This window comes from Hippichthys cyanospilos, chromosome 5 (assembly GCF_059441005.1).
Source record: "Hippichthys cyanospilos isolate Australia breed blue-spotted pipefish chromosome 5, RoL_Hcya_1.0, whole genome shotgun sequence".
Taxonomy (NCBI): domain Eukaryota; kingdom Metazoa; phylum Chordata; class Actinopteri; order Syngnathiformes; family Syngnathidae; genus Hippichthys; species Hippichthys cyanospilos.
Genome location: NC_142373.1, coordinates 13391174 through 13417166, shown reverse-complemented (window position 1 = coordinate 13417166; position 25993 = coordinate 13391174). Strand labels below are relative to the sequence as shown.

The 25993-nt window shown below is 40.6% G+C and overlaps 2 protein-coding genes across 4 annotated transcripts; one reads left to right on the top strand and one right to left on the bottom strand.

The window, feature by feature from the left end:
• Positions 1 to 731: 731 nt before the first annotated feature.
• Positions 732 to 12101, bottom strand: LOC148423615 (intraflagellar transport protein 54-like). Of its 3 annotated transcripts, XM_088415373.1 has the most exons (17): positions 11838 to 12101; positions 10399 to 10467; positions 9668 to 9829; positions 9372 to 9500; positions 8418 to 8810; positions 8266 to 8337; positions 8122 to 8142; positions 7919 to 7942; positions 7388 to 7463; positions 7222 to 7242; positions 6929 to 6995; positions 6333 to 6425; positions 6055 to 6178; positions 5899 to 5935; positions 5685 to 5758; positions 1668 to 1885; positions 732 to 1549 (listed from the first exon to the last, which is right to left on the bottom strand). In XM_088415373.1, the coding sequence occupies exons 1-17, from the start codon at positions 11958 to 11960 to the stop codon at positions 1387 to 1389; spliced, it is 1866 nt and encodes a 621-aa protein (XP_088271499.1). In that variant the 5' UTR covers positions 11961 to 12101; the 3' UTR covers positions 732 to 1386. The 3 variants fall into 3 exon arrangements, with proteins under 3 accessions (XP_088271499.1, XP_088271500.1, XP_088271502.1); XM_088415374.1 differs by lacking the exon at positions 7919 to 7942; XM_088415376.1 differs by lacking the exons at positions 7919 to 7942; positions 8122 to 8142.
• A 560-nt stretch (positions 12102 to 12661) lies between these two features.
• Positions 12662 to 19031, top strand: LOC148423614 (intraflagellar transport protein 54-like). Its single transcript, XM_088415449.1, has 13 exons — positions 12662 to 12906; positions 13568 to 13636; positions 13701 to 13862; positions 13938 to 14066; positions 14419 to 14803; positions 14913 to 14936; positions 15812 to 15893; positions 15966 to 16058; positions 16151 to 16274; positions 16376 to 16412; positions 16538 to 16608; positions 17006 to 17223; positions 18118 to 19031. The coding sequence occupies exons 1-13, from the start codon at positions 12772 to 12774 to the stop codon at positions 18278 to 18280; spliced, it is 1692 nt and encodes a 563-aa protein (XP_088271575.1). The 5' UTR covers positions 12662 to 12771; the 3' UTR covers positions 18281 to 19031.
• The last annotated feature ends 6962 nt before the right edge of the window (positions 19032 to 25993 follow it).

Genomic DNA, 25993 nt, shown 5'->3' with positions numbered 1-25993 from the left:
TAGAGTTTACAGTAGCTTTGATCTACTGTGTAATCAAAATTACAGTAGATTACCACATAAAATCTCATTCACTGCCATTGACTGCTATAGACGTCAAAGGTCCATTTTTACTGGGCTCGAAATGGATAACTTGACTTGTTCACAGCTAATGACTTCTTTATAAGTAAAACCATTTAACTGGGCTGATAGTGAATGAGATATTCATAATGACAAGGCTTTTGGAGAAAGTGGACAAGAGGCCGGGGTGACCTTGAAAGATTAAACGTCAGCAAATCGCACACACAAAGGCACGCTAGGCTGCTGTATTATTTGGGACAAAGTCTGCGTTCATGTTGGTGACCCAGGTGGAGGTCAAGATCAAAGCTTAAAGGATTAGTAGCTTTACTGTAGACCAGATGCGTTAAAAGATGTCGTCGCTCATTAGTGGCCTGAAGCATTGTGACGACCAAAAGCCAAAGCAACTTTTTGGGGGATATTGGAGCAGCTCGAAGCTCTCAGGCTTCCGCTGAGAGCAGCCGGCTCACGACCATCTCCTAATTCACCTGTTGGCTGCAAGCAGGTGGCCGTCCACTTCAATCTTTTGACTTGAAGGTCAAGATATGCTTTAAAAAGTCATTAAAGTGGTATTTCACTCGCTTTTGTGCGTGACAGCAGCTGTTTGACGTCTCACTCAGATTAAAGTGGGGGAAATTCATGTTTTGCTATAAAGTGGCCAAAAAAAGTCAGAGATGTTTATTGTAGCCATTTATTATTCTAGTTCACTACAAAAACCAAAACATTAATATAAACTATAATACAATCTCTACATGTACAGAATATACAGTGGCAATAACGCCTTCACAAATGCATGTTCTGTTTCTACTCTAGGCATAAATTATGACATAACTTGAAAGTGAGTATTAATCGCTGCCATGTTGACTGATATGGAAATAAAACCTTGTTTTTGTGGGATCATGTTCATAATTTCATCAGACTGCAATCTCGCATTCAGCCATCTATTCATTTAGCTGTTGTTGGTGATAAGGGCATACAGTAAATCTAATGGCGTAATTTACAAACTTTAAAAAACAACTTTGCTCTCAAAGGCACCACAGTGGGAGTCAACTTGGAGTAAATATTACAACGTATCCATCCATTTTCATAAATTCCTGTATGACTGTCTATAACTGTCTGTACCTATTTTCAGATGCTCAGTGTGATTTTTTTTAACTCATCCACCGTCAATGACGTTTATATCCAGTAACGTGAGTTAATGAGTTTACAACTGACAAAGATGTAAAATATTGCACTGACCTAATTGTGGCTATTCACAATTGAATGGAGCTAAACCTATGACAGTGTTCATTCCATTCCATTTTTCTCACAGCCGCTTGAAGATTCCTCACTTCAGGTGGAAGAGGAGATGATTCCAGTCAACTTCTTCTGAATCTTCTCTTCGTTCTTCAGTATGTTGGACCTCATTGTACAGATTTTGTCCTGGTAATCAGTGATCATTTGGTCCAGTTCATATAGTTCAGCTTTAAGAGGTTCTAACGCCCACTCGGTCGCGCTGGACAAGCATGAACACAATCATTGAAATTCAATCTTGAGAACGCATCTTCATGATATATTTGAGAAGGCTGAACAAAAGAAGAATTGACGTTCCCCAATTTGGCATGTATACTCACTTCTCCTCCTGAAGCAAAGCCTGAGCGTGCTCCTTGTTTTCCTTCCGCCAGCTTTGCAGCTCGGCTTGCATGGCGTCGATGTCCTCCTGCACGTAGTCCATGATCTTGCCCAAAGGCAGCGCGCTCTGACACACCGACTGGATGGACGCGCGCAGACGCTCCACCTCTCGCGTCACCAGGTCCTGCTCTTTCTTCCGGGCTTCGTCCGACACATGCTTCTGAAGATTCGAAAGGAACTCATTCACTGCCATTGACGGCCATAGACGTCAAAGAATTCATTTGTGTCCACCTGAGTAGACATTAGTTTTTGGGTTTTATTTTCTGACTAAATGGAGCTACCCTACTGCTTTCCTTGCGTTCTCAGTTGAGGACACCCGGGCCTCCCCGAACATATCTTGAGTTTGGGCCCATAGTGGAGACAAATGAATAAGATAGTGGTCCAAAAATAAAAAATGACTTGCAATAAATAAGTATGTAAAACTGCAGTCAGTCTAAAACAGTCTATGACTTGTGCAAAACCCTTTTTTAGCTTTTTAGCAAAATTCATAATGCTGGAAAACTCGAAATGACAAATAAATGACATTACTTAAATTCTCTGATTGATTTCTACCGGCAATGTGTCAATGGTAGCTTTGAGCCAGACTCCATTATGAATTTCAATTCTAAAATTTTAGTTATGTTACAAAGATGCGAAAACAAAAATCAAACGTGTGGCTAAATTATGCTGGTCCAAGCAGGGGAAGCGCTCGGCGAGATGGCGAAGGCCTCCGGTATGTTGATTGGCTGAGGCGGCGGGGTGAGGGTGGGCAGTTACACCGATGACAAAAAGTCGGGGTACCTCCCCAAACCCGAGGATGTTTGCTCAGCTGGGCTTGGCCAAAAGCCTGGGCACTGTTTAAGTGCGCCTGTGTGTGCGTGTAACGAGAAGCCAGACACACACATCCTTGCAGACATAAACACCCATTTACGCACACACGCGTGCCCCACCTGCACTCGTAGCCTTTGTTTAGTTTGGTAACAAGCTGTTTGACTGCAGGATTGAGTAACAACTGCCACACTTGGGCCTGCTTTCAAGTTGGGCTCGTGGCGGCCAAGACACCTGCCGTGACCAGGTAGTGGACATGGGGCTTTTTTTTTTTTTTTAAAGGGAGGTGAGGTGGTTCCAGAGTGTGAGGCTTGAAAAGCCTCAGGCCCGCAGTCCACGGTCAAGGTGGGTGGCTTTGCAGCGGGTGATGAGAGCCCTGCAGCTACACAAACACTGCGGTTCCGCCAGAATTTTGGTTTGGTCTGCATAGCGCAGACCATACCGGGTCTTCATTTCTTTATTTGCTACCACGCGTTGACTTCTTAGGCAAACACAGTGTGAAAGTATCAACTTAACTTTAAAAAAGTCTGCTTTTAAAAGGTCACTCAGGGACTACAAGAAAAAAAAAACAACAACAAAAAAACCCCACAAAAGCTACTTTGAAATTCATCACTGAAATTTGTCTTAAGTAGTGCCTCTCGACCTTTTATCAATAATGTACAATCTGTGATTTTTTTTTTCTAACCAACAATCCCCGAAGCGTTTTGGGATGAAAACAAAAAAGACTTAAAACAGAGTGCTATAACATCCATGAATTAAAATGGTGTCATGAATGACGATGCGCGTGCCTATAAACCCTGAGAAAACAAGGCATGCAAAGTTGAGTTTTTTAGCAACATTTTGCTCCATGTTGCAATAAGTTTGACCTAGTGCACTTTGTGTGAAAAAGTTTGCGAGGGGAACGTCGCTGAAAATTAAGTGGAAAAACATTACTATATCCATCAATTTTGAAACCTGCGACATCACAACGTTCTGTTCAAAGTGAGCAGAAAAAGAATTTAGGGTGTTATGGTAGTCCAACTCCCTTCATCACACTTTCCACTACACTACCGTTTCAATTGTAAATACTTTTTGGGACTTTTGCATTTTTCCCAACTTTTTCTTCTTTTTTATGATAATGTCACAGGGTGCCTGAAATATTTTTAGTATATGCAGCAAAAACAATTGATGGTAGTACGCAAAAGGCCCTCGCGCCGTAGGTTGGACGCATGTGCACTTAACCGTTTCCGCCGTGTATATTTTCACAGTAAAAGACCGGCTAGTAGCATGTGACCAAATCGCATCAAAAGAAATAAGACGATTATCCCAACGTCAAGTTGATTCCCTTTTGTGCTCGGCAAATAGCGAAAAGGTCTGCCGCCGCCATGCTCATGAAGTGTTGCAGAGAAGAATATTTATTTTCTCGGCAACTCCGCGGGGTTTTGCGGCCCCTCTCCCCTCGCTCTGTGGCGTTCTCTCAACAGGCTTCCATTTGTGTGCCACGGCGTTTATTTATGTGTTACAAACCTTCATCAAGGCAAATTTGAAAAGGGTACACAAAATTCTTGTGCAAACGCAGCTGCTGCGAGGGCCAAATTCTGTGTAAATAAAAGGAGAAGTATTTTGGATAAATATACAATGGCGCCAATGGGGTCAAGGCAAGGCCATCCGCCTCTATGTGCATCAAATATCTTACTTGCGCTGGCGTAATTGAATTAGCTAGAAAGGTACAGTACCGTCGAGTTAAATCAAGAGCCAAACGTCAGCGTTTATGCTCGGAAGTCTAAGCAGCGAGTGACTGGCTCTCACCACGTCTGGCAGCTGAAATTTCAAACCTGACATCCAACATGGAATAAGCAAGTTCAATATTTACTTTTGTTTTTTTCTCGGCCGTGATTATGCCAGGAAAAATGACTCCGTTAAACTGACCTGGCTGCACTTTCATGTCAGGAAGGAAGTCATTTGAGTTCTTTACGCAGCTGACGAGGGCGGGAGGGCCGGCGCCGACCTCACCTACCTGCTCACGTCTATCTTTAGAAACCGCGCAGGATAGTCTGCGATGTGGGTTTGGACTAGCTGGAAACCGAGAAGTTTGAATGAGGACAATTAGTAGAAAGCGGACAAGGTTATTTCACTTTTGACGGAGGCCTTTTCGCTTTTGGATATGATGCTCCTTGGTGGTGAACATCAAGCCTGAGGTGTGTTTTATGACAGATGATGTCAGAGGCCGCAATTGGGGGGGTTACATGAGCGACAGTCCATAACAGTGTTGGTTCGGGGTGGGCTGGATGGCGACGCAGGCCGAGTGCGCCTCGATTCAGAGGACCACCCAAAGAACGCGTTGGCCTTTCGCACCCACATTGCAGACGAGGCCCGCACGTGCAAAACAATGAGATCACGCTCACACGCCAGTCCAGACAATCATGCAGAAATATACACAATCTCTCTCTTTTTTCACACATCCACGCAGACAAAATACAGCAGGACTTATGACTACACAGACAGACAAATTGGACTTAAACACCCACATGTGGAGGACATCCAGATTTTGCCGTAGCCTCACTAATACAGTGGTGCAATGATGAATCACCAACTTATTGATTACCTGAATAATTGATTATTTTTGAGAGGTGGTGAACTAATTGTTACCGACAAAACGCAGCATGACCAACAGCCACACTCTAATGTCCACACGTGGAGGACAAAGAATTTTCAGCTCCTACGCTTGTTATGAAACTAAACGCCAAGCTGGCAGATATTTGATCACACACAAAGCAGGAGTTTGTATTTGGGCCTTTCTGCTGATATTGAGCAAGCGCAGAGCTTATTTGGCTCCAGACATCTTGATGTGTGCGCGGGTCGTGTGTGTGGTCTGTGCGAAGCCACGCTCGCTTGTCAGGATATTAGACCTTCGACTCGGGTGAAGGGGAACATTTTTGCGGTTTCAAGGCAGCGTAATTGCACCCCCGACACTGCCGTTGTTTACATCTGCTCTGTGATAATAACCAGGGTTGCACGGCACATTTCAAAGCGGCCAATTATCATTCAGAGACATTTCACACATGTCTGATTGAACTCATTGATAGGACTACCCGCTGCCCGTGTCACACGTTTATGGGTAAAAGGGGGCCCTCTAGTGGACAAAGAAGGAAAAGTCAAGAGCGGTACTGTACCTCTTTCGATTGAATTGAGGACGGTGGCGTTTCATAGTCTTTTTTGGTCTCTAGGATTTTTTTGACAAGACCACCTGAATTCATGGAGACAATCGTTCGACAAAATTAATTTGTGTCGTTTGCTTTAAAAATAAGCTAAGATAAACTTTATTGTTCTCAAGGGGAATTTCAATGGAAAGAAACACAAAAATAAAGGAAAACAAAATGACCGTACCGTGTATTTCATCAGCGATGAGGTCCGGTGCAGATTCCTGGAACAGGAAACACAAAATTGACATGGCATTAGGTTAGCATGTATGCCAGGAAAACACAACTCGCCATATAATGAAAATATATCTGCTTTAGTGAATTTATTGTCATCATCAGTAACCTTCTGGTGAGCATCTGCAGGTTCAGGGGCGGCCTCTGCCACAAGAAACTGCTCGTCTTGCTCATCCTCATCGTCAGACTGCTTCTTGCCCTCTCTGATGACTGACGACTTGGCACTAGAAAGCCTACAAAGGACCCAACAAGCACACCCATATTTTTGCCGCAACGTAACCAGCAGCATGCCCGTGTTGTCAACATAAATGAATCATTCTATGGGAAGTACCAACACTTTCAATTGAAAAAAGAAAAAAGGATTTGAAAAGAATTTGCAGCGGTCACCTCTCAGCTGCGACGCCATCACTGAAGCTCTCCTGTTTCTTGACTCGAGGAGGAGCCGGACGGGCGCTGCTGGGCCGAGCCATCCGCTTATTGCTGACAATGAAATCCGCATTAACATCGCTGGATTAATTAAAACTGGCAACTCGTTGTCGATTAGTTATTTCCACACTAGTAACATTGAGACAGCAACACAGGAGCCGTTTAATTAATCACTGCATTCACAAACGGGTTAGATCATGTGTGGATAGCAAAAGATGTACGGGCATAAAAAGTAATTATTTAAGGAGTCAAAAAATGTGCATTTATTTATCCTTACAAAAATGTTGAGTATTAATACCCGAATGAGTGTTGAGGTCACTGATACCAATACCACTAATACTTTAGATTCATAAAATTTACCCCAAGAATGCAATGAAAATATGAAAGCAAAACCTATACTGTATATTCCAATACAGAATTTTGCCTTACAATTTCAAGAAATTAATGCCACTTTTCAATTCCTCTGTGTAATTTCTATTTCATGATCATAAAACTGGTCCATGGGAGCTGCAGATACTAGAGCTGAAAAAGTAACATTTGATGTTGTGGCTACAGACCTGGAGGTACTTTCAGAAGGAAATGAGGCACCTGCTGCATCTTCACTTTCCTTGGGAAGATCAGCATCTATGAAAGGTCCAAAAGCCATGTCATTAATACTGCCAATTGACCACAGTTATGCAAATGTTCTTTCAGAATATCAAAATATTCTGATCATTGGGGTCAGAGGGGGAAGCTTAATGAGAACAATCTAGCATGAGAATATTGGTACTGTTTTATGATCAAACCGTTTCATGTTGAATTTCTGATGGCCCCATAGTAGTCTGCATAGTCTTAAAATAGAAGCACTTACCACCCTCACTGTCAGATTCATCTGAAAAAAGAAAGAGAAGAGAAAGGTAGCTTTACACCAACTTGGAAAACAAACGGTAACCCTGAATACACTTTTACCAGTACAAAAGTAACAAAGGTTAAGCCGCTACATTGAAAACCATTTTGTGAGGGGGATGGATGCTTACCCTGTCCCGCAATTCGAGGTTTTCTCCTTTGCCCTTTGGCAGAAGACGGACGAGGGATTCTTGCCGGACTATCCAACTGGGAACACAAAGAAATTTCTTTCGGGGTGTGCAAGTCAAACTGCGTTTCTTATGTTTAAAGTTGGGGAGGTCTGTTAATGTCTCTTCTTACTAGTTCTGGGAAATAAATTGAATGAAATCATTAATTTGCCATTTTTTAAATCTTTTATTACTGTGTAAAATCGATTAAAATCGCAATCATACAGCATGACTGAAAAAATGATCACGTATCATTTTGCGGCCATATTGCTCAGGCTTTCTTTCTTACTATTTTCATATGAGGCAAATTAATCTTATTTAAAAACATTTGAATGCATAAGAAAAATGTTTTTTAAATGAAAAGAAAAACATTTGGACGAAATTGATACTTTTATTTCATTTGTAATATGTTAAGATGTGTCAATTTGGCCCCCATCTCAAGAGGCGTCTTCAAAAAAACATGTTGCATAATTGTGACGTCTGCGAATCAGTTACCTGATTTTCAACATTCTCTGCAGGCTGCACATTCAAAGAAGACAAACGTTACGACAAATAGTGCTCGTTTTCAAACAAAAAATATCAATCACACCTGACACTCTCTAGTTCTAATGATCACTTCACCAGCAGACAAGCCCAAAAGGCCAAAAAAAGAAAAATCAACCCATCATTGTGGCCTACATGATTACTGAATGTAATACCTCATCAGCTGGCTTTGGTTCCTTCCAAGAACACAGGGAGGAGCAATACAAAGAAAAACAATTCTTACGAATAAAATCAAACATAGAATCTACCATAAATACTTAAATCACATTTTGTAAAGGATAGTAAAGAACAGAGCTTACGGCTGGAGCAGGTTTGGTAGTTTTTTTTAACTCCTCCTCGCTGGGTTTTTGTTGTACTTCTGATACTTGGTCCTGCGTATGAATACATTGATTTTAATTTGAAAAACATTCATTGGTACTGTGAAAATGTTTATTATTTTTTTTAACCATACCTTGCTATGACCCTCTCTCTCTTGACTTCTGTTCTTGTCTTGGGTTCGCTCTTTGTCTCGGTCTTGTCGTTTGTCTTTACTTTTGTCAGGTTCCCTTTGAGAGTCCCTCTCTCGCGTTCTGTCGCTATCTCGACTTCTTTCGTGGTCTTTATCCTTCTCCCTGTCTCTGTCTTTTGCTCTGGCTTTGTCCCTATCCTTGTCTCTCGCTCGCTCGCGGCTCTTTTCTTGGTCAGCGTCTTTAACGCGGACCTGTTCGCGGCGCTGGTTCTTGCCGGAACGCTCTCTGTCGTGGCGCTGGTCTTGCTCGCCATCTCGCCGCTGTCTTTCCCGCTCTCTGGGCTGCTCTGGGTCCTTGTCATCTCTGCTCCCGCTGCGCTCGATCCGCTTCCTCTCCTGAATGAGTCCATAACAATGTTGATGATAAAAGACGGAATGGTGGAAATGCATCTAGCTCAGTGGTTCTTTATTCAATGATGTACCCATGTGATTTTTTTTTAGTACTCTCTAAACAGTGCAATGCATTCTCGGATTTAAAAAAAATAGCTTGCAATCCGTGTCTGCTGTATTCAACAGCTACATTTGTAGTGGCATCTCTCGGTGTATTTTATTCAGAAACTCAAGAAGCTGGTTCTTGTAACATCTATTTTATTTTTGGCTCATCTGCCGGAAAATTGCTTAAATGATGACAATGCGCATCCGTATAAAACACCTAAATAAAGGTATAAAATGTTTTGCAAAGGAGGGACTAAAACACAATCTAGCAATAAATTGTTTGATTTGAACAACATAATTTGACCTGAATTTGAAATAAAAGCTGTACTGTTCCTGTCACAGCATTAAAAAGCTTCAAATTAGCTTTCAAAAGCTTCAAACCCGGGTAAATCTTACGGAGCCTCAAGAGGTACGCACACACCCACGTAATAACCACTGTACTGGGTACAGAGTTCATTTTACCTCTCTATCTGATGACTGATGCTCACGTCCTTCACGATTTTCTTTGTCTTGGGACTTGGAAGTGGTCTTGGCTTTCAGGTCCACCCTCTCTCCGGAAAGTACCCGTTTCACTGCCTCCTCACTGGACAGCTTTGGATGATATATTTTTAATTTTTTCATCATACAACAAGTTTCAAATAACTTTACGAGTAACCTAATTAATCAATGTCATCATTCTCTTTGAGGTGGCTGTTCAAGACTTTGTCCAAAACAGGCACCATCTCTATAATGAATGAGGTGTGTATGAATGAACGGACCTTATTGAGGCAGCACTTGGCAATAGTCTGCAGCAGCTCATTGGTCTTCTCTGGCTCGTGGCCGGCCACGATACGTGCCGGCTTTGCGGCAAGGGGCTCCCCGCTGACAAGGATCACAACATCGATGGCTTTTTGAAGGAAGGATATCTTTGTCTCTTTATCCTACAAGAAAAAAAAAAAGGGGGGGGGGGGGGGGGTTGTTTTTTTACTTTCTTTTTATAGTTATCTTTTTTCATTTATTATAAATGTCTTTGTTTATTGTTTATATATCTTTTATTTAACAGTTTGAGTTAAATATAGGTCATTTTTGTTCGCATAAATGCTTTTTGTTTGTCATATTTTTGCATTTATTGAGTTTTATGTGAGGTTTTTTTTATTATTATTTGGCTGTTTTTACACTAACAATATTTTCTGGGTTAATGTTTATGTTTTTTTTAACAGGACAAATATTGCTGAAGTCAGCCAAGTGTTGTCAGTCACCACATGAAGTCGAAAGAGCAAGCGTTTACATGTAACTCGAGAATAGCCTTTGTTCTGCTGATCGCTTTATCCACTGGTGAGCGAACCAGAAGACTTCTAACATGCTTGAGCATAAATAAAAACAAGGTGAAACGCAATAAAATGTGCGACAAGACTCACAGAACAATGGGACTAAAAGCATAGATCGTTCTTCAAAGTTTTGCAGGAAATTTGAAGTTTATTGTGACACATAGCAGCAAAGGCACACTTACCTTTACGTTATCTGACTTTAACTCACTGTCTTTGTACAGTCCTTTCATAAAACCAGTGGTTCTGATGATCTAAAAGTGAACAGAACAGATAAGACCTTCTCAGTCATCCTTTGTGTTATTTTCATACAAGCATGTCATTGAGCTTTTAAGACTAAACCCTGACTACTTAGATGGCCGGTTGATTTAAATGCACCCCCATGAACTCTTTTTTTCTCCTTTTTTTTTTAAGACTTAATAAATAGACATGCCAGTGAGGACATGCAGCTATAGCAAATGGATGGATGACTCCATTAAAAGGCGTGCAAATGCTGACACATAGTGCTTTATCAAATATGTATGCTGGCAAGGTGAAATATCACACTAACTACCTGAAGAAGAGTGCTCGTGTCGACATTGAGAACTGGAAACTTAAATTACGGTGCTTGACACCAGGGTTATGTGCAATCATGTCCTGGTAAACGTCTGTATCTACTGGTATACATTTGGGATAAGTGCTATTGGTAAAGGTATACTCTCAATCTAATAATTTACAATATGAGAAAATTATTTCACCTTTAAATAATGGTATTTTTGACTGTTGCAACATTTTCAAAATTGAGATTCTATAATTATTTTTAAAATCTAAAATTAATTAGATTAATACATTATTTTTTAAGAACAAAACTTTTCCACTTGCTGTCGCCTGAAAATGAAATCACATGTGCTGGTTGTTAACTGAGAACAACCAATCACAGCTAAGTTTGTGAATGTCACGTTGGCATCAAGTGAGCTGTGATTGGTCATTACCAGAACCTTGACCACAGATTATCGTTTCTGGTCAACAACAAGTGGAAAGTTCTTTTTTCCTATTAGTTGTACACGACAAATGTTGTCGTTATCAAAATCTTTTTATGGAAAATTATTATTTTTTTCCTGTATTACGAGAAATAAAGCGAAGTCCATTAAGGGGGAGAAAATCTCGACCAATTTAAGTGCGATGTTTTCTCTTCGTCTCTTGAGCAAACATGTCTAAATTAAAATAAAACATCTGCCTTCCAACATCTACTCTTCAACGATTAATTCAACGTTGATTCGATGAAGAAGAAATCGACTCAGCTGCTATCCCTGAAGCGCATCTAGCATCACCTGACTACAACGTTGTTTGCGGTGTGTCAATGGCAACGGCAAGACACAACCCAACGCCCAACTACTCCGACAGATAGTCGATTTGTGTGGCGTTGTTGCATCGAAGCCGCCCGCGGTGGTTTTCCCTACAATAAAACGATGCATCGTGCAATTTCGACATTGCTAGCGAATTAAAATAGCTAAGCAGTGCAGCTAGTGAGCTAATTTCGCTAAGCTCACTAAGCAGAGCAGGCGAGCGCTCGCCCTTTTCCCATGCGAGCAAAATGAACATAAATTTCACATTTCGCAAATAAACGTGCTAACTTCAGTCTCACCTCACTGAAGATGTCGTGCAGGTAGCGAAACGGTGGTTTGCTGAGCAGTTTTTCAGTCAGAGGCGGTTTCTTTATCACTTTTCCGAGCCAGTCTTGTGTTTTTTTAACAACCGCCGCGTTCATTGCGGCAATGTTTTGTTTTTTTTTTTTTAAAGGGGAATTTAATACAGAAAAGTATCAGAATCGCTTCTGTTTTAATTCCAAGGCTAAAACTTCGCGCTTGCGTATTTGGGAAGAAGAAGCGGTCGGGGAGGGGAGGGTGTGTGTGTGTGTGTGTGTGTGTGTGTGTTTGTGTTCCCTTTCTTGTTCTAACAATTTTTCAGTAGCACAGATCTACAGACTCCCTCTACTGCCGTCTCTGGCTTTAATGACAAATGTAGTGCCGCCCACAGATACTGTGCATACAAACGAATCATTTCTTAAAACACGTTTTAAAAATCACATTACAAAATTAATTTTCTATCATTGATAAAACAGACAAGAACGAAAATAAATCATATCAAATACAACTAATAATTATATTAATAAACAATTGCGCGAACATTGAGGTTTTAGTGAAACGTTCACCTGATTTCCACGGGGTCGTCTTCTGGTAATTCAAACCAAAATCCATGATTACGACCTTTAACAACTTTAACAACCGTTCTAAGATGAATAGGAATGCTAATAATAATAAAAATAATAATAATAATAATAGAAAAACGGTTACAATAATTGATTCCTGGATAGGTTATACGTGGATAAACTGATACAATACTCCCAATGAAGAATATGACGTAGTAGTCGTGTGCAGTGTGACGTCAGCAGTCATCAACACAACGAAATAAAAGTCCGAATCATTTCTCTCACCGGCTCTTGTTTTCCTCAAATGACATCTGAATAAGTTCATTTGACAAAAACAATCTAGAACAGAAATCTGGGACATCGTTATCGAATGATGGCGACCATGAACGGTCTAGTCATCAAAAAGACTCAAAGCACGCTGGGAAAAGTGATCAAGAAACCGGCTCTTACTGAAAAACTCCTAAGCAAGCCGCCGTTTCGATACCTGCACGACATCTTTACCGAGGTGAGATCTTGGCAGAGCAAGTAACGTTGAAAGCCACAAACAGAAAAAAAAAACAAAATAAAAACCAAAACAAAGACAAACTCCAGAATTCGTTTTGATGTTCATAACCACATACAAAAAGTATTACATTGGTGCTCGTACTAAACGCTTCCTGTTTGATAACCGATTTGACTGCGGAGCCGCTGTTTTAATACAAAACAACCAACAGGTGACGCTGTTACTTTGTATAAGATTGTAACGCGAGCAACCACAAGATGCCTTTTTCTATCTATCTATCTATCTATCTATCTATCTATCTATCTATCTATCTATCTATCTATCTATCTATCTATCTATCTATCTATCTATCTATCTATCTATCTATCTATCTATCTATCTATCTATCTATCTATCTATCTATCTATCTATCTATCTATCTATCCATCCATCCATCCATCCATCCATCCATCCATCCATCCATCCATCCATCCATCCATCCAGCCATCCATCATGACGACTGACAGGTGGATGCAATTTTATAAAGAAATAATGTGAGCCATGTTAGTAATTTGGTCAGTTGAGAGGTTGAATACAATTGTTTTCATGACAATCCAATCAGGTGCTTTCTAGCAGTCAATGTGCGGCTTCCATGCCGATACCTTGTGTCCACTTTCACCTTCAGATCATCAGAACCACCGGCTTCATGAGAGGCTTGTACAAAGAGAATGAATTAAAGTCGGAATGTATCAAGGTACGTCGTTGAAACTTCCAGAAACCTACCCGGTGGATAGTAAAGTGCCTTTTGAAAATTTTAGGACAAAGAGATGAAGATGGCGTTCCTTCAGAAGGCAATTGATGTTGTGGTCCTGGTCACTGGGGAGCCCCTCGCGGTGAGACCGGCGCATATCGTCGCCGGTCATGAACCCGAGAAGACCAACGAGCTACTGCAGGCCATCGCCAAGTGTTGCCTCAACAAAGTTTGTCTCGCCATTGAAGTTTAGAAAACGTCAAATGTTGGACCTTCACTCTTCCTGGAATGGACGTCTTGACAGATGTCCAGTAAGGAGGCAGTCAAGAGAGTTCTCGGACGAGAGAGGCTGGACGTGAGGACCAAGGACGGCGCGGGCAAATCCCAAGACAAGGAACCCGCGGACGGAAGAGAAGCGCAAATGGACAGAGAGGTCAGTGGAGACGTTGGGGCGAATACGAACAATTGGTCCCGGGCTAGAGGGAATGTGTGTTGTCATGAAAAGTGGGGCCCATATTGACACCCAATCTTTGGGTATTGGCAAATATTTAGTCTCTGACATGGACTAAGCCGCCAAGTATGGTTTAGAGAGGCCTAGTAAATGGGGAAGTTCTCGAAAAAGTTCGAAAAATATGTTCCTGCACTGGAAAGGGCCTTATTGTATTGAGTTGGAGGTGGTGACATTCCATGTGTCTACAGACTACCTCTTAAGTTTTGATGACCACGATTACAAACTGTCAGATTGAGTTGCGTTATATAACATATTTTATTTGGAATTATTCCAGGAGAAAAAGATGCCGGAGCAGAGCGAGAACCGGGTAGAGAAGGAGCCGGAACCGCCCAGAGAGCAAGAGAGGCACTGTCGAGACAGCGACAGGAAACACCGCCATGACAGAGAAAGCTTCGCCAAGAACCACCGGCGAGATCAGGAACCCGCCAATGACGGCGAGCGAGAGGACAAGCGTCGGGAGCGCGCGCCGAGCAACGAGCGGGAAAAGGAGGACAGAGGTCAAGCCAGGGAAAGCAACAAGACAAGAGAAAAAGAGCGGGAAAAATTAAGAAGCGCAGAGAGCGAGAGACACAAGCCGCCACAGTCATGGACCGACAGTCCGGGAAAAACAAGTCAGCCCGCTTCTGCCAAAGGGCAAAGGAGGAAAAACACTTTCGGAGGTACATGTTCCGTTACCTCAAATGTATGGAAATGTATGCAAACGTTAACCTCATTTTCTGAATGGGGAAAGAACCCAAGTTGATGGTTTGTTTTCTCTTTTCTCAACAGATGAGTCGGACAGCGAAGTCGGCGGTAAGAGTTTCTATTTGAAATCTTTCGTGAACTGTGGTCGGATTACATTAAATGGGGGAAATTACAAACAATTAAATTTAGTGAGGAAAACATGTCCTTAAAAATAAAATGCTTTGCTCAGTTTGACCTGATACCGTCAAAGACACTTTCGGAATTGCTGCCTACTATTATTTTTTAAATATATTTTAGGGGTTCGAAACACAGCACCCAAAATACAAAAATGATCTTGTGACGCTTCTCTGTTTTTAAATTGCCATCAATTGACACGAAAGTGGGGTGTTTTTTACTTAACGTAGCATTATTTAACGAGACTGCTACTGCTCGAATTCAGCAGGGATAGGCACCAGCAAGCCTGCGACCCGTGTGAGAATAAGCGGCTCTAGAAAATAAATGGATGGTCTGTCACTCACACGAGTGAAAAGTTGCTTAATGTTCCAGTTCATTTGCTCTTAATTTGAAAAGAAAAAGGTACTGTTCCTGTCATAATTTTGAAAAGCATTTATTTACATTTGCTGATACTCGCAGGAAGTTAGTTAGCATGTAGACGGACTGAAAGCCAAGCTTAAGCACTACTTTTTTGGAGTGCTTGACCAAAACCTCTGGGATGTTTTCGGAGGTGCTTAAGAAGCTTGGTTCAATTAGCGTAGCTGTCCAAAAAAAAAATGCTTAAAAGCATAATTGCCGAGAAATTTGTTGAAAACAACAAAAAATAGATTTCCTTGATTCCTTGATTTTTTTGCAGAATACCATGACCTGGAAAACTGAGAAGTTTATATGATGTTTGATTTTGGCTTGCAAATAAAAAGTATTGATGGTACTAAATAAAGTGTACATCAGTTACATACTGACACTTGAGTCACTTTTTTTTTCCTAAGATGCTCAGCAGAGGCAGAGTCCTCCTAACAAGGAAAGTGGAGATACTACCAGTTCCTCACTCCCATCCGACGTGGCCTCCAGGTCTGTGACGAGGACACCGGAATTGACATTCTGAATCAATCCATCGCAATTGATGCGTCTTTGGTCGCCTAGCAACAACCGAACGGCACGGAGCAGCAGTGCTCGCCCGGCTCCTCCGCGAGTCAAGAAGCAGGAGAGCTTCACTGAAGGTCTTCCGTCTGAGAGGTGACATTGGCGCATGTTCTTCTCCGCACTAAACCACAATCTGCAAAAAAAAATAAAGGATCTTTCTCAGATGACTTTCTTATCCTTTGCAGGCATTCTAGCACCAAGTCAACAGTCATCAGAGAAGGGAAGAAGCGATCTGATGATGAGGATGAGGAAGATGAGCAGTTTCTTGTGGCAGAGGCGGCACCAGAAGCTGCAGATGCTCACGAGAAGGTAAACGATGAGTAGGAATCGGGCAAAGCAGGACCATTTGAATCATCCTTTTCATTATCATTTTCTTCAGCACTTGTCCTCATTTGGCTCTTCTGTTTCAGGAATCTGCACAAGAGCTGAGCAGTGAAGAAAAACATGGTACATTTTTTATACTTTTCCCCACTTTGAGTTTCTCTCCATGAAAATAAAACAGCAAACTCCCGTTAGCTATTCTTTCACATGACTTGCGCAATCCCGTCCAAAGAAGGTTTCCAATCATGCAGGTGGACTGGTGAAAAAGATCCTGGATACCAAAAAAGACTACGAACCTTCAGCCACCAATAAATGCAAAGAGGTATTCTGACCATTCGGATTCATTAGCCGCTTGAATGTTTAGGCCACTTGGAATTTTTGAGTGCACCCTTAGTTATTGTCCCACAGAAGACGTAAACACATTTTCAGGTGCATTTATGGGTCTAAATTGTAACGCGAGGAAACATTTCGCTGAATCATGTTATATTGACTCTTCACCGTTTCCACATTTTGGTTTAGGCTTATTCCATAATTGAGCAAAACAACTTTTTACCCTCAAATTTGTAAACCTCTATAAAGTGCAGAAGTCCTCATTTTGTCCACATAATATAAATATTCAAACTCGCTTTACATACTGAGTGAGCACAAAATAAAAACTGCAAAAGTGCAAAGTTGAGGAGGTGGCGCTCACCCTTTGTTCTCCGCTCTCGCATCTTCAGAAACTTTTGTCGGACGAAGCCCGGAAGAAAGAGCAGGACCTGGTGACGCGGGAGGTGGAGCGTCTGCGCGCGTCCATCCAGTCGGTGTGTCAGAGCGCGCTGCCTTTGGGCAAGATTATGGACTACGTGCAGGAGGACATCGACGCCATGCAAGCCGAGCTCCACAGCTGGCGGAAGGAAAACAAGGAGCACGCGCAGGCCTTGCTGCACGAACACAAGTCGGTATCGCTTCTTCATCTCTTAACTCAATCATTACATGTGATGACAATAGACGCCGTCAACCCATTCAATGCCAAAGACGTGTTTTTCAGTTTTCGAAGAGTCCAGATATTTTTATATATGTATTTTTTTCAGGTGTTAGGCGAAAGTAGGGTCCAAAAATGGCTGGTACCAAACTAAGTACTAAAGCCTTAGCTAAAGTAATTAGCAAAAGGTACTTTGTTGTCGAAAATTATTGATTAGTAAAGTAATCAATTACTTTATTCATCATTTCAGCTGTACATATTATGGTATTTACCAAAAATAATCAATTACTTAAGTCTTTCAATACCAAATGCATTTTTCGGTCCAGAAATTCAATCCCATATAAATTATATTACTTTCATTTTTTTTTTTCTCAAGTATAATGATGTTTAAAATATGGCTACTTTCTTAATGCTTTTTCAGGTAATTAAATACTAAAGGTAATTTTCTAAGGTACTTTTATTTAAGTACTGCACTAAAGCAATCAATTTCTTTAGGTCACTAATTAATCAATTACTCTAGTTAAATAAAGTAAAGTTGTCATGATTAATAAGCAATTGATTTAGGTAACTAATTACTAAAGTAATCGATTACTCCAAGTGATAAAGTAATAAGATCATCAATAATTTTAGGTAAGATTTTAGTACTTTATTTCCAATTTTGTACCAGTCGTTTCTAGATCAGATTTTTACCCTAACAATTGATTAAAAAAATTATAAAAAACTTATAAAAATGAAAGTAATATAAAGTTGACCTCTGTCAACTGAGAAGATTCTGAATTTGAATTTCCAGACATTTGACCGCTACTCTAAATTGCTCCAGAAAAAAAAAAAATAAAAACTTTGTGTGTCATATTGCTGCTTGTACAGAGTGACCGAGCAGGCAGTAGAACCTCTCAAAGCGGAACTGGGCGAGCTGGACCAACAGATGAAAGACTATCAAGACAAAATTTACGCGGTGAGGTCCAACATCCTCACAAACGAGGAGAACATCAGGAAGAAGTTGGCTGCCATCGTTTCTTCCAGATCCTAAAAAGACAAAAGTCGACTTCAAAGGTGGGCACGTGGTGACAAACTTTCACATTTCTCTTCTATTCTTGGAATATTCTCCCAGTATGAATTCGTGCCAGATTCCAGCAGTTAGTCAATGGAGGACATGAAGGAAGGTAAACGTCAATAAGAAGATGCCACTTGAAGCTTCTTTGTATTTTACACTTGCTTGAAAGCAGAGAAGAGCAGAAATCAGGGGGAAAATATTTTATATAGGTCACAAAGTTGCGCTCTTAATTATTCAAACTTTGCCGCATGTTTTTCATTTGAAGCAGGGGGGAGGCTGCTTTTCACAACTTTTTAAGAATTCCATCAGGAATTTGGAGACTTTGCCCTGCTTCTTCCTGCTTACTTTCATAACAAACGTTCACTCCATCAGGCTTTGTGACCGACATCCTCCATTAAAACGTTTTTTTTTTTTTTTTTTAAATTATGGTTTTATCTACTGCCGAAGGTAAGACAACTCTCACTAAAAAGCAGCAAGCTAATTTAAGAGGTGTACAGGAAGTAAAAAAAGCAACAACAACAAAAATAAAACAAAACACAAAAGTGCTCTGCCAACCATGTCTGATTTATTCAACTTTTAATGGGATTAATAAAGTGTCTTGTGCATGTACAGGACAAATGTGAAGGCCAACGGGACCTCGCAAACATTTTGGATTCGGCCACAAGCACAATTGACTTCCATAAAAGTCTCCTATTTTCATTGCCAACCTTGGATGTGCAAGCGCTCTCCTTGGGACCATCATCAAATTTCACATGCGTGACTTTCTCGAGTGCTTAGCACTGCTGCTTCACAGGAAGAAGGTCAACAATGAAAGGGGGGGTAAGGGGGGGGGGGGGGGTCAGGTCACTCAAGTCCTCTCAATGTTGCTGAAATCAAATATTTCTAGAACATCACTTCAACCCTAAGCGCTCGAAAGTGGCAATAGCAGGTATGGACCATCATCTGTATTTAACCCCAAAATTTGGGTCATATGAAAAAAAAAAAACAGCCTAATTCACATTCAACCCACAATGATGCATCAAAATTAATGACTGCAAAAAGTTGAGTCACGTGACTAAAACACACAGACATACAAACAAACGCATGCGCACGTACAAGCCCGCGCACGTGCACACACACACATTTTGCGAAGGACATTGTGCCGCTTTAGTGGCACCCTTAAAATGCAAATCATCTCCCCGAGCACTTTATCAGGAAAAGGTTTGATCAAATGTGTTTTTCGAAACATACAAGTACACCAGACTCAAAGGAGTGAATGAAGCCATCGGCTTTCGTTGTCCAACTGCACGAGATGATGACCATCTGCTTATCTGCGTGCTAAACCTTTTCTTTAGGTCTTGAACGATGCGCCGACGTCGGCCCGTCCGGCAAGACGAAAACCGCCTACTGGCATTTTTGGGCGAATATTTTTGGATGTCCAGGAGAAAGTTCTAGCTTCAGATAAAATGAGAAAAAAGTACAGTTTTGCTTGGTTGAATGGCAATTATAAATGCAGAAGATAATAATATAATAAAATAGTTTTTGTTTCATTTTTGGATACGTTTTTTTAGTGAACATTAAAGTGCATTAAAGTAGACTATTTGACTATAAACATTACTCAGATTTTAGAAATGTTTAAATGTCTACCCGTTTTGTTTATGAAACAAAGAGGCATCAGAACATAGCGATTTTTGCTAGCAAAAACGGCACATTTAAATAAGCCTGTTTTGTTCAAAAGTGATCTGTAGGAATGGCAACTTTGTCATTTACTAAATTGCCTATGCCATCAGACAGCTCTCATCAGCCCATGTGAGCAAGCTGAGTGCTGCTAACGCTGCTAGCATCCAGTGCTGCCGCTAGTGCCGCTAGCTGCTAAAATACGTCGGGCTTAGTCCATCATTTTTCAAATGTCTTCGTCTTTCGTCTCCACACCCAATTTGAAATTTAAAATAAAAATACTTTGATGTCCCCTTTGACGTTTGCATTAGCTCGTCCTGCTTTTTCTACCACCGTCGATGATTTCTCCGTCGAGCGCGGCTGTGGAAATTGCCTTTGCCGCGGCCTGTCAAGTGACAAGGGCACGGGGCTATTAGCGGGCGTTTGCGCGCTGTTTTGACAATTTAGCAATTCAAACAGAGGCGGCTTGCTGCAAAACAGCTCATTAAGCAAGCAAAAGCTCTGGCTAATATGCCATAAATCTATTCTTTTCTTCTCCCCTTCCCCCCTACACAATCACACAGAAAAAAATCCCTCCCACTGTCTGAATGCATTTGGAACTATTTTATGCCCTGGTGGCACTTCAATGCAGACCCACGGGCGGGATGATATTATGACGCGTGTCTGGGGCAAGTAATTTAGCCACGTACATCACAAAGGTCACAAAGCAAATGCCAGCTTTGCCTCCTTCCATTCTAATGATGCCGTCAGCTAGTTTATTGGCGAGGAGACAAAGGCGGATTTGAGCTGAACACAAGTGATGGCAAAATGAAGCCTCGTGAAGCATTTTTGAGACTTTTTCCCCTCTAGATGGCTCTCTTGCGATAATTTATTGCATTTCTATTCCGCCAGCCTTTATTTTTACACCAAGGGCGTAATTTAGAGGACTGAAAAAATATCACAAGTGCTTCATGAGGCTTCGTTTGCCTAACGCTACTAAACACAAAAGTATTAGCCATGACAACATAACATCATGCATCATGAAAAAAAAAACTGAGTTTAAAACCCAGTTGATGGATGACATGTATATATGGAGTTGATTTTAAATTTGATCGGAAAACAAATGGTCCAAGTCTTGATAAATGAAACACGAATCCTCAAAATGTTCATTGAAATATCTTAAAAGCTCCCACCAAATTAGATAAATTAGTCCTGGTTTCAGGTTTTTTGCTGATAAGAGCATTGTGGGATGAGTTTCAAGTAGCCAATGAATGCAGATCAAATTTGAATTCTTTCTCTGATTGGGACTTGGCCAGGAAATGCAAGATAGAAGTTTTTCGATTTCTGAAAAGACTATTTTAGTAAATTCAACCTTGGCAATACTTATGTTTCACTTATACGTGTACGCGACAGATGACATTTAGACAAATTTAGACAATAAAATCGTCTTTTATAGTCGTAAGGTAGGCAGTTATAAATGAAAACTCACATCCACCAATTCAGAGTCATGTAAGGCATGATAATGCCATCCAGTGGACTTGACTGGGATTGCACTGTCGTCCCCTGGATTAAACATGGTGTATTATAGTCTGGGGTTTATCCCCTTAACTAGCTTTGTTTTCGTGTTACACTTATATTATTGTGTTGTATTTCAATTGCAGTGTAACTGTAGAACCATAGACATGGTGTTAACCTTAAGTGTCAACCAAATTTTGTATTAATGAGTAAAACAGGCGACAGGGCTCATTTTAAAAATGTACATTACGTTAAACAACCGAATACGATGACCTGTTGTGTTTTTGGGCAAGTCATGCAAAATTCACACCATGTTCCACCCACTAAATGGCATTGGCTAAAAAAAAAAAAAAAATTCTCAAAGATACCTGCTTCTGATGGAGGCTCACCAGTTTTGGTCTCATCACATTCCTGCAATCGAAGAAGTTCGTTTGTCTTTATAGTGAAGCAACAGACAAGGATATGTAAAAAAAACAATGACTTGGTTAAAAAAATGCTTGTAGAGTTCAACATTAAGCTAATGTCTCCCAAGATGGATTTTTTTTGGGATGCTGTTTTTGTCTGAGGATTTTTTTGTCATCTATATTTCATGCATCAGTTGACATAACCTCCTGCTGCCTTTTTTTCCGAATCTTGTCTGGATGAGTCCCACGGCAGCTCATTACGCTCATCTCTTCCTTCAAAGGAAGCCGAGCAAGCTCCATCTGTGTTCAAGTTCCTCACACTCTTATTTCCATTAGATTCATTGTTTTCAGCCCAATGGGAATGCTTTTTTAATACCATGACAAAAAGTGTACTTTTTTTTTGGTTATCTGCCCGTTTCCTTTCAAGTACAGAAAAAATAACGATTTTATGTATTTATTTTGTTAATAAAGGAAACAAATCCCCCCTAAAAAAGGGAAAAAACAAATAAAAAATGTATCTTTTTTTTGTGTGTGTGTGTGTGTATTTTTATTCTTAACCAGAACATTTTCTAATGCAGGTTTACCTCTTACCTTCTTAATATTTCCTGTATTTTATTATTATTTTTGATGTATTTTTAACAAAAATAATAGGAATAAAGGCAAATTAAAAAAAAAAAAACTTACATTTTGATTGCACGTTTACCTTGCTATTTTTCTTGACATCTTTCCTCATTCTAAATTGGGCCAGACGAAAACATCTTTTTTTTTTAACCTAAAAAAAAGGAATAACCAAAAAAAATAAAAATAAAAAAGTTCAATCTCCTGGAGTAAAACAGTTTGCGCACCCTGACTTGACAGATGGCTGCCGCTTATTGGCAAAGCATTTTTAGCGACACCTTAATTTTTTTGCGTGACAAGAGGGTTCGCACGAGGCACCGCGAGGACGATCCGAAGACGCTTTCTAATCCCCACACAGGTGCTCTTTAATCCCCTTAAGAGCATTTTCCATTGAGATCCATTTCCCTTGAACGCAGCGACACACACCCACACACAAACACACACGAGGCGAGCGGGCGGAGGGTCATGCCGCCGTGCCGTTATCCACATACATCATCCGAGTCCGCTGAGCTGAAAATTGAAATTGAAATGCGGGCCTTGGAAGACGGTCAACCCTAATGATTGGTCATTTCTCTCAGGGACGTGATGGGCTGGCGCCCCCTCAAAGCCCCCCCTTTAGCATTTAGTCTGCTGACACCCAAGGACCACACCTGCACATCCAAACATGCACTCTTAATCATACAACTTTTTCAATGATGTACCTAACACATGTAAGACTTTTTTTAAGTAACCCTTAATTAGCTAGAAGACAGATCGTGTGACACCGTCGTGTTTTATTGTTCGGCTCATCTGATCAAAACCCCCCAAAAAATGTCACTAATGACAGTGCGGTTTCATGTGAAACTTAACAAAATAAAAGCGTTTTCCATAGGACACAATTTACCAATAAGTTACTTTGTTCCAATTAATTTGCACTCAATTTGAAAACAAAACATGTCACAGCATTATCAAGCATTAGCTTCTTTTTTCTTAGAGAGAGAGAGAGAGAGAAAAGCTCCTCTAGATAGATATAAAATGCGATGAAAATTTAATACGTTTCCATTGAACTAGCCTTTATTTTTAAACCACACACAACATCTCTAGGAATAAGAAAATGATCACGCGTGGTAAGAACTTTAAACCATCCAAGCCCGTCCCGTGTTTCCACCTGCTGGGAACTGAAACTGATGTCACAGAGTCCATGGGCTCTGCTTTAAAAGGAAAAAAAAAAGGTGGCATCCATTTTAAGCAGTCCTCAAGAGTCAAATAATCATGTTGGTTATCAGGTGCAATTTATGGGAGACATCAAAAACATGCACGCGGCTCTCTAGGAACATGGCTGCCCACACCTCATCTAAAGTATAGCGTCAATGTTATGCAAACATCCAAATGATATAAAGTGCTTTTGGGCTGTCTCCTTGTTTCCTGTTTTTTTTTTTTTCCTGTGCCTGAGTGGTTTCAGTTGTCATCTCGAGCTTTTTCATCCCGGGTTGCGCGTTTCATTATAAGCCGGAGGCAAGGCATATTTTGTGATGTTTTATTTATTCCGAGGCATCTCCGCCGCGCGATTGACACTTCACATTTTCTTCACTTCCTGTGGAAGATTCCACATATGTGAAAATGAACTTCATCGAAACGTTGAGCTCGCTCTGTCGGGGGTCAGCATGTCTGAGAGGAGATGGATACATTATCAACAACGTGGTGGGGCCGCTAAAAAGATCATTTGCGGTATTTTGGTGTAGTTTCTCTTGAATTTTTTTTTTTTTTTAACTTAATGGCTTGGTCGAGTGACGGGAAAATGAAGCCTAATCGAACACTTGATACTTTATTTCTGCCCATCTCAATGGTGCTATTAAAGATGCAATGTAAATTTAATAAATACCCACTGCAGCCCAAAGCACCATCAAGAGGAGGAAAGCGCTGTCACAAGCGCTTTATGAGACTTTGTTTTTCCATCGTTACCTTGTACAATATCAGCCATAATAATAATAATGATAATAAAAAACTACTTTCAACATTTTAATTTCTGGCTCTTAAGTCAGATATTCTTGATTTATGGGGTAATTTGATGAAAGTGTGAGACAGAAATTCAAATTTCAAATTAAATTTATGTCACCTTTGGTGTGTTTGCCTGAAATAAACAAAATGAGGTAAACATAATTTTTGAATGAAAACAAAAAGACTAACAAGCTGATTGAATAAATCTCTAACACAGTGATCTTCACGTTCCAATCAATTTGCTCTTAATTTGAAAAGCATTCGATTGAAACCGGCGGAAAAACTAATAACTCTTTCAGTGCCATGGACGAGAATTCTCGTCTTTTAAAATAGGAGTAATAATAATGAATAATAAAATCTTCGTCAAATATGTTTTTTTTAAGGGGGGGTAGCTGACACTTTAATGCTTATCTAACATAAGCCAAGTGAGCGCTGTAGTGATAACTGTGACCATTGGATGGCAGTGTTTCCACACATACAAAATAGATATTACCGACATGCAATTCAAAGTAAGGAATGGAAATCAATATTTCATATACCACCCATATTTATATACATAGCTAACAGTCTGTCGGCCTTGAAAGATGAGTGAAAATGCAAAATTATACCGGCGCTCTAGAAGGTTCTCTTTTCCGATAACGCTTGGCACTGAAAGAGTCAAAATACCCCTCGGAAATGACCTTTCCAATTCCAACCAATCACTTGATAAACTTCCAAAATTTGAAAACCGCTTGAGCAGCAATTGAATTGTTTTGAATGAATGGATTCACCAATTAATAGATAAAATACTAACTTTTGACTGGTGAAAATAGCTCAATAAAAAAATACTTCAAAAAGCACATTTAAAGAAACACTCTTCCAACACATACGAAAGTAAACTAAGAACTCTTTTATTCATGTTATACCTCTATCTTCAGATTTTTTTGTCTTTTTTTTTTCCCTACACGAGTCCTTTTAAAAGTTAAATCATCATGCGAGGTGCAGCGGTGGTAAATACATGCAAGGTCGTACTGGAGAGATTTGTCTGCGACAATGGGGCGGTGCAGAGGGGGTGGGGCAGATTTCACACATGGCAAAAGGGAGCACTGAGCATCATTTGAGAATTTACAAGTGGAGGTGCGAGGAGGATTCAATTCAGTTCTTGCTGCTAGTCATCTCGCAGCCGAACCCGAAACGGGGACGGTTTCTTATGACATCATCGGTTGACATCTTCAGTGCAGTCGAGAGAAGAAAAAGACAAGTCTACAAGCAGGCGGTCCTTATATACAAAAGAGCTCAGTTGGGACACATCTGAAGACAGATCAGAAGTGTGCTTGTGTGTCTGGGCAGGGGGCGGGGCGTTAAAGTGACATCACAGCAGAAACGGGGGAGGGGGGGGGGTATTGCATGTCACTTTGGTGCAGGATCTACGCTCTTCTGCCATCTTGGAAAGACATCACTTTTTTTTGTCCTCTTTACATTCAGTTCTGGAAGATTCGCAATTCTTGATGCAACGTCACAATCGACTATAAAACTGCACACACTGGAGGGAAAGAGACGT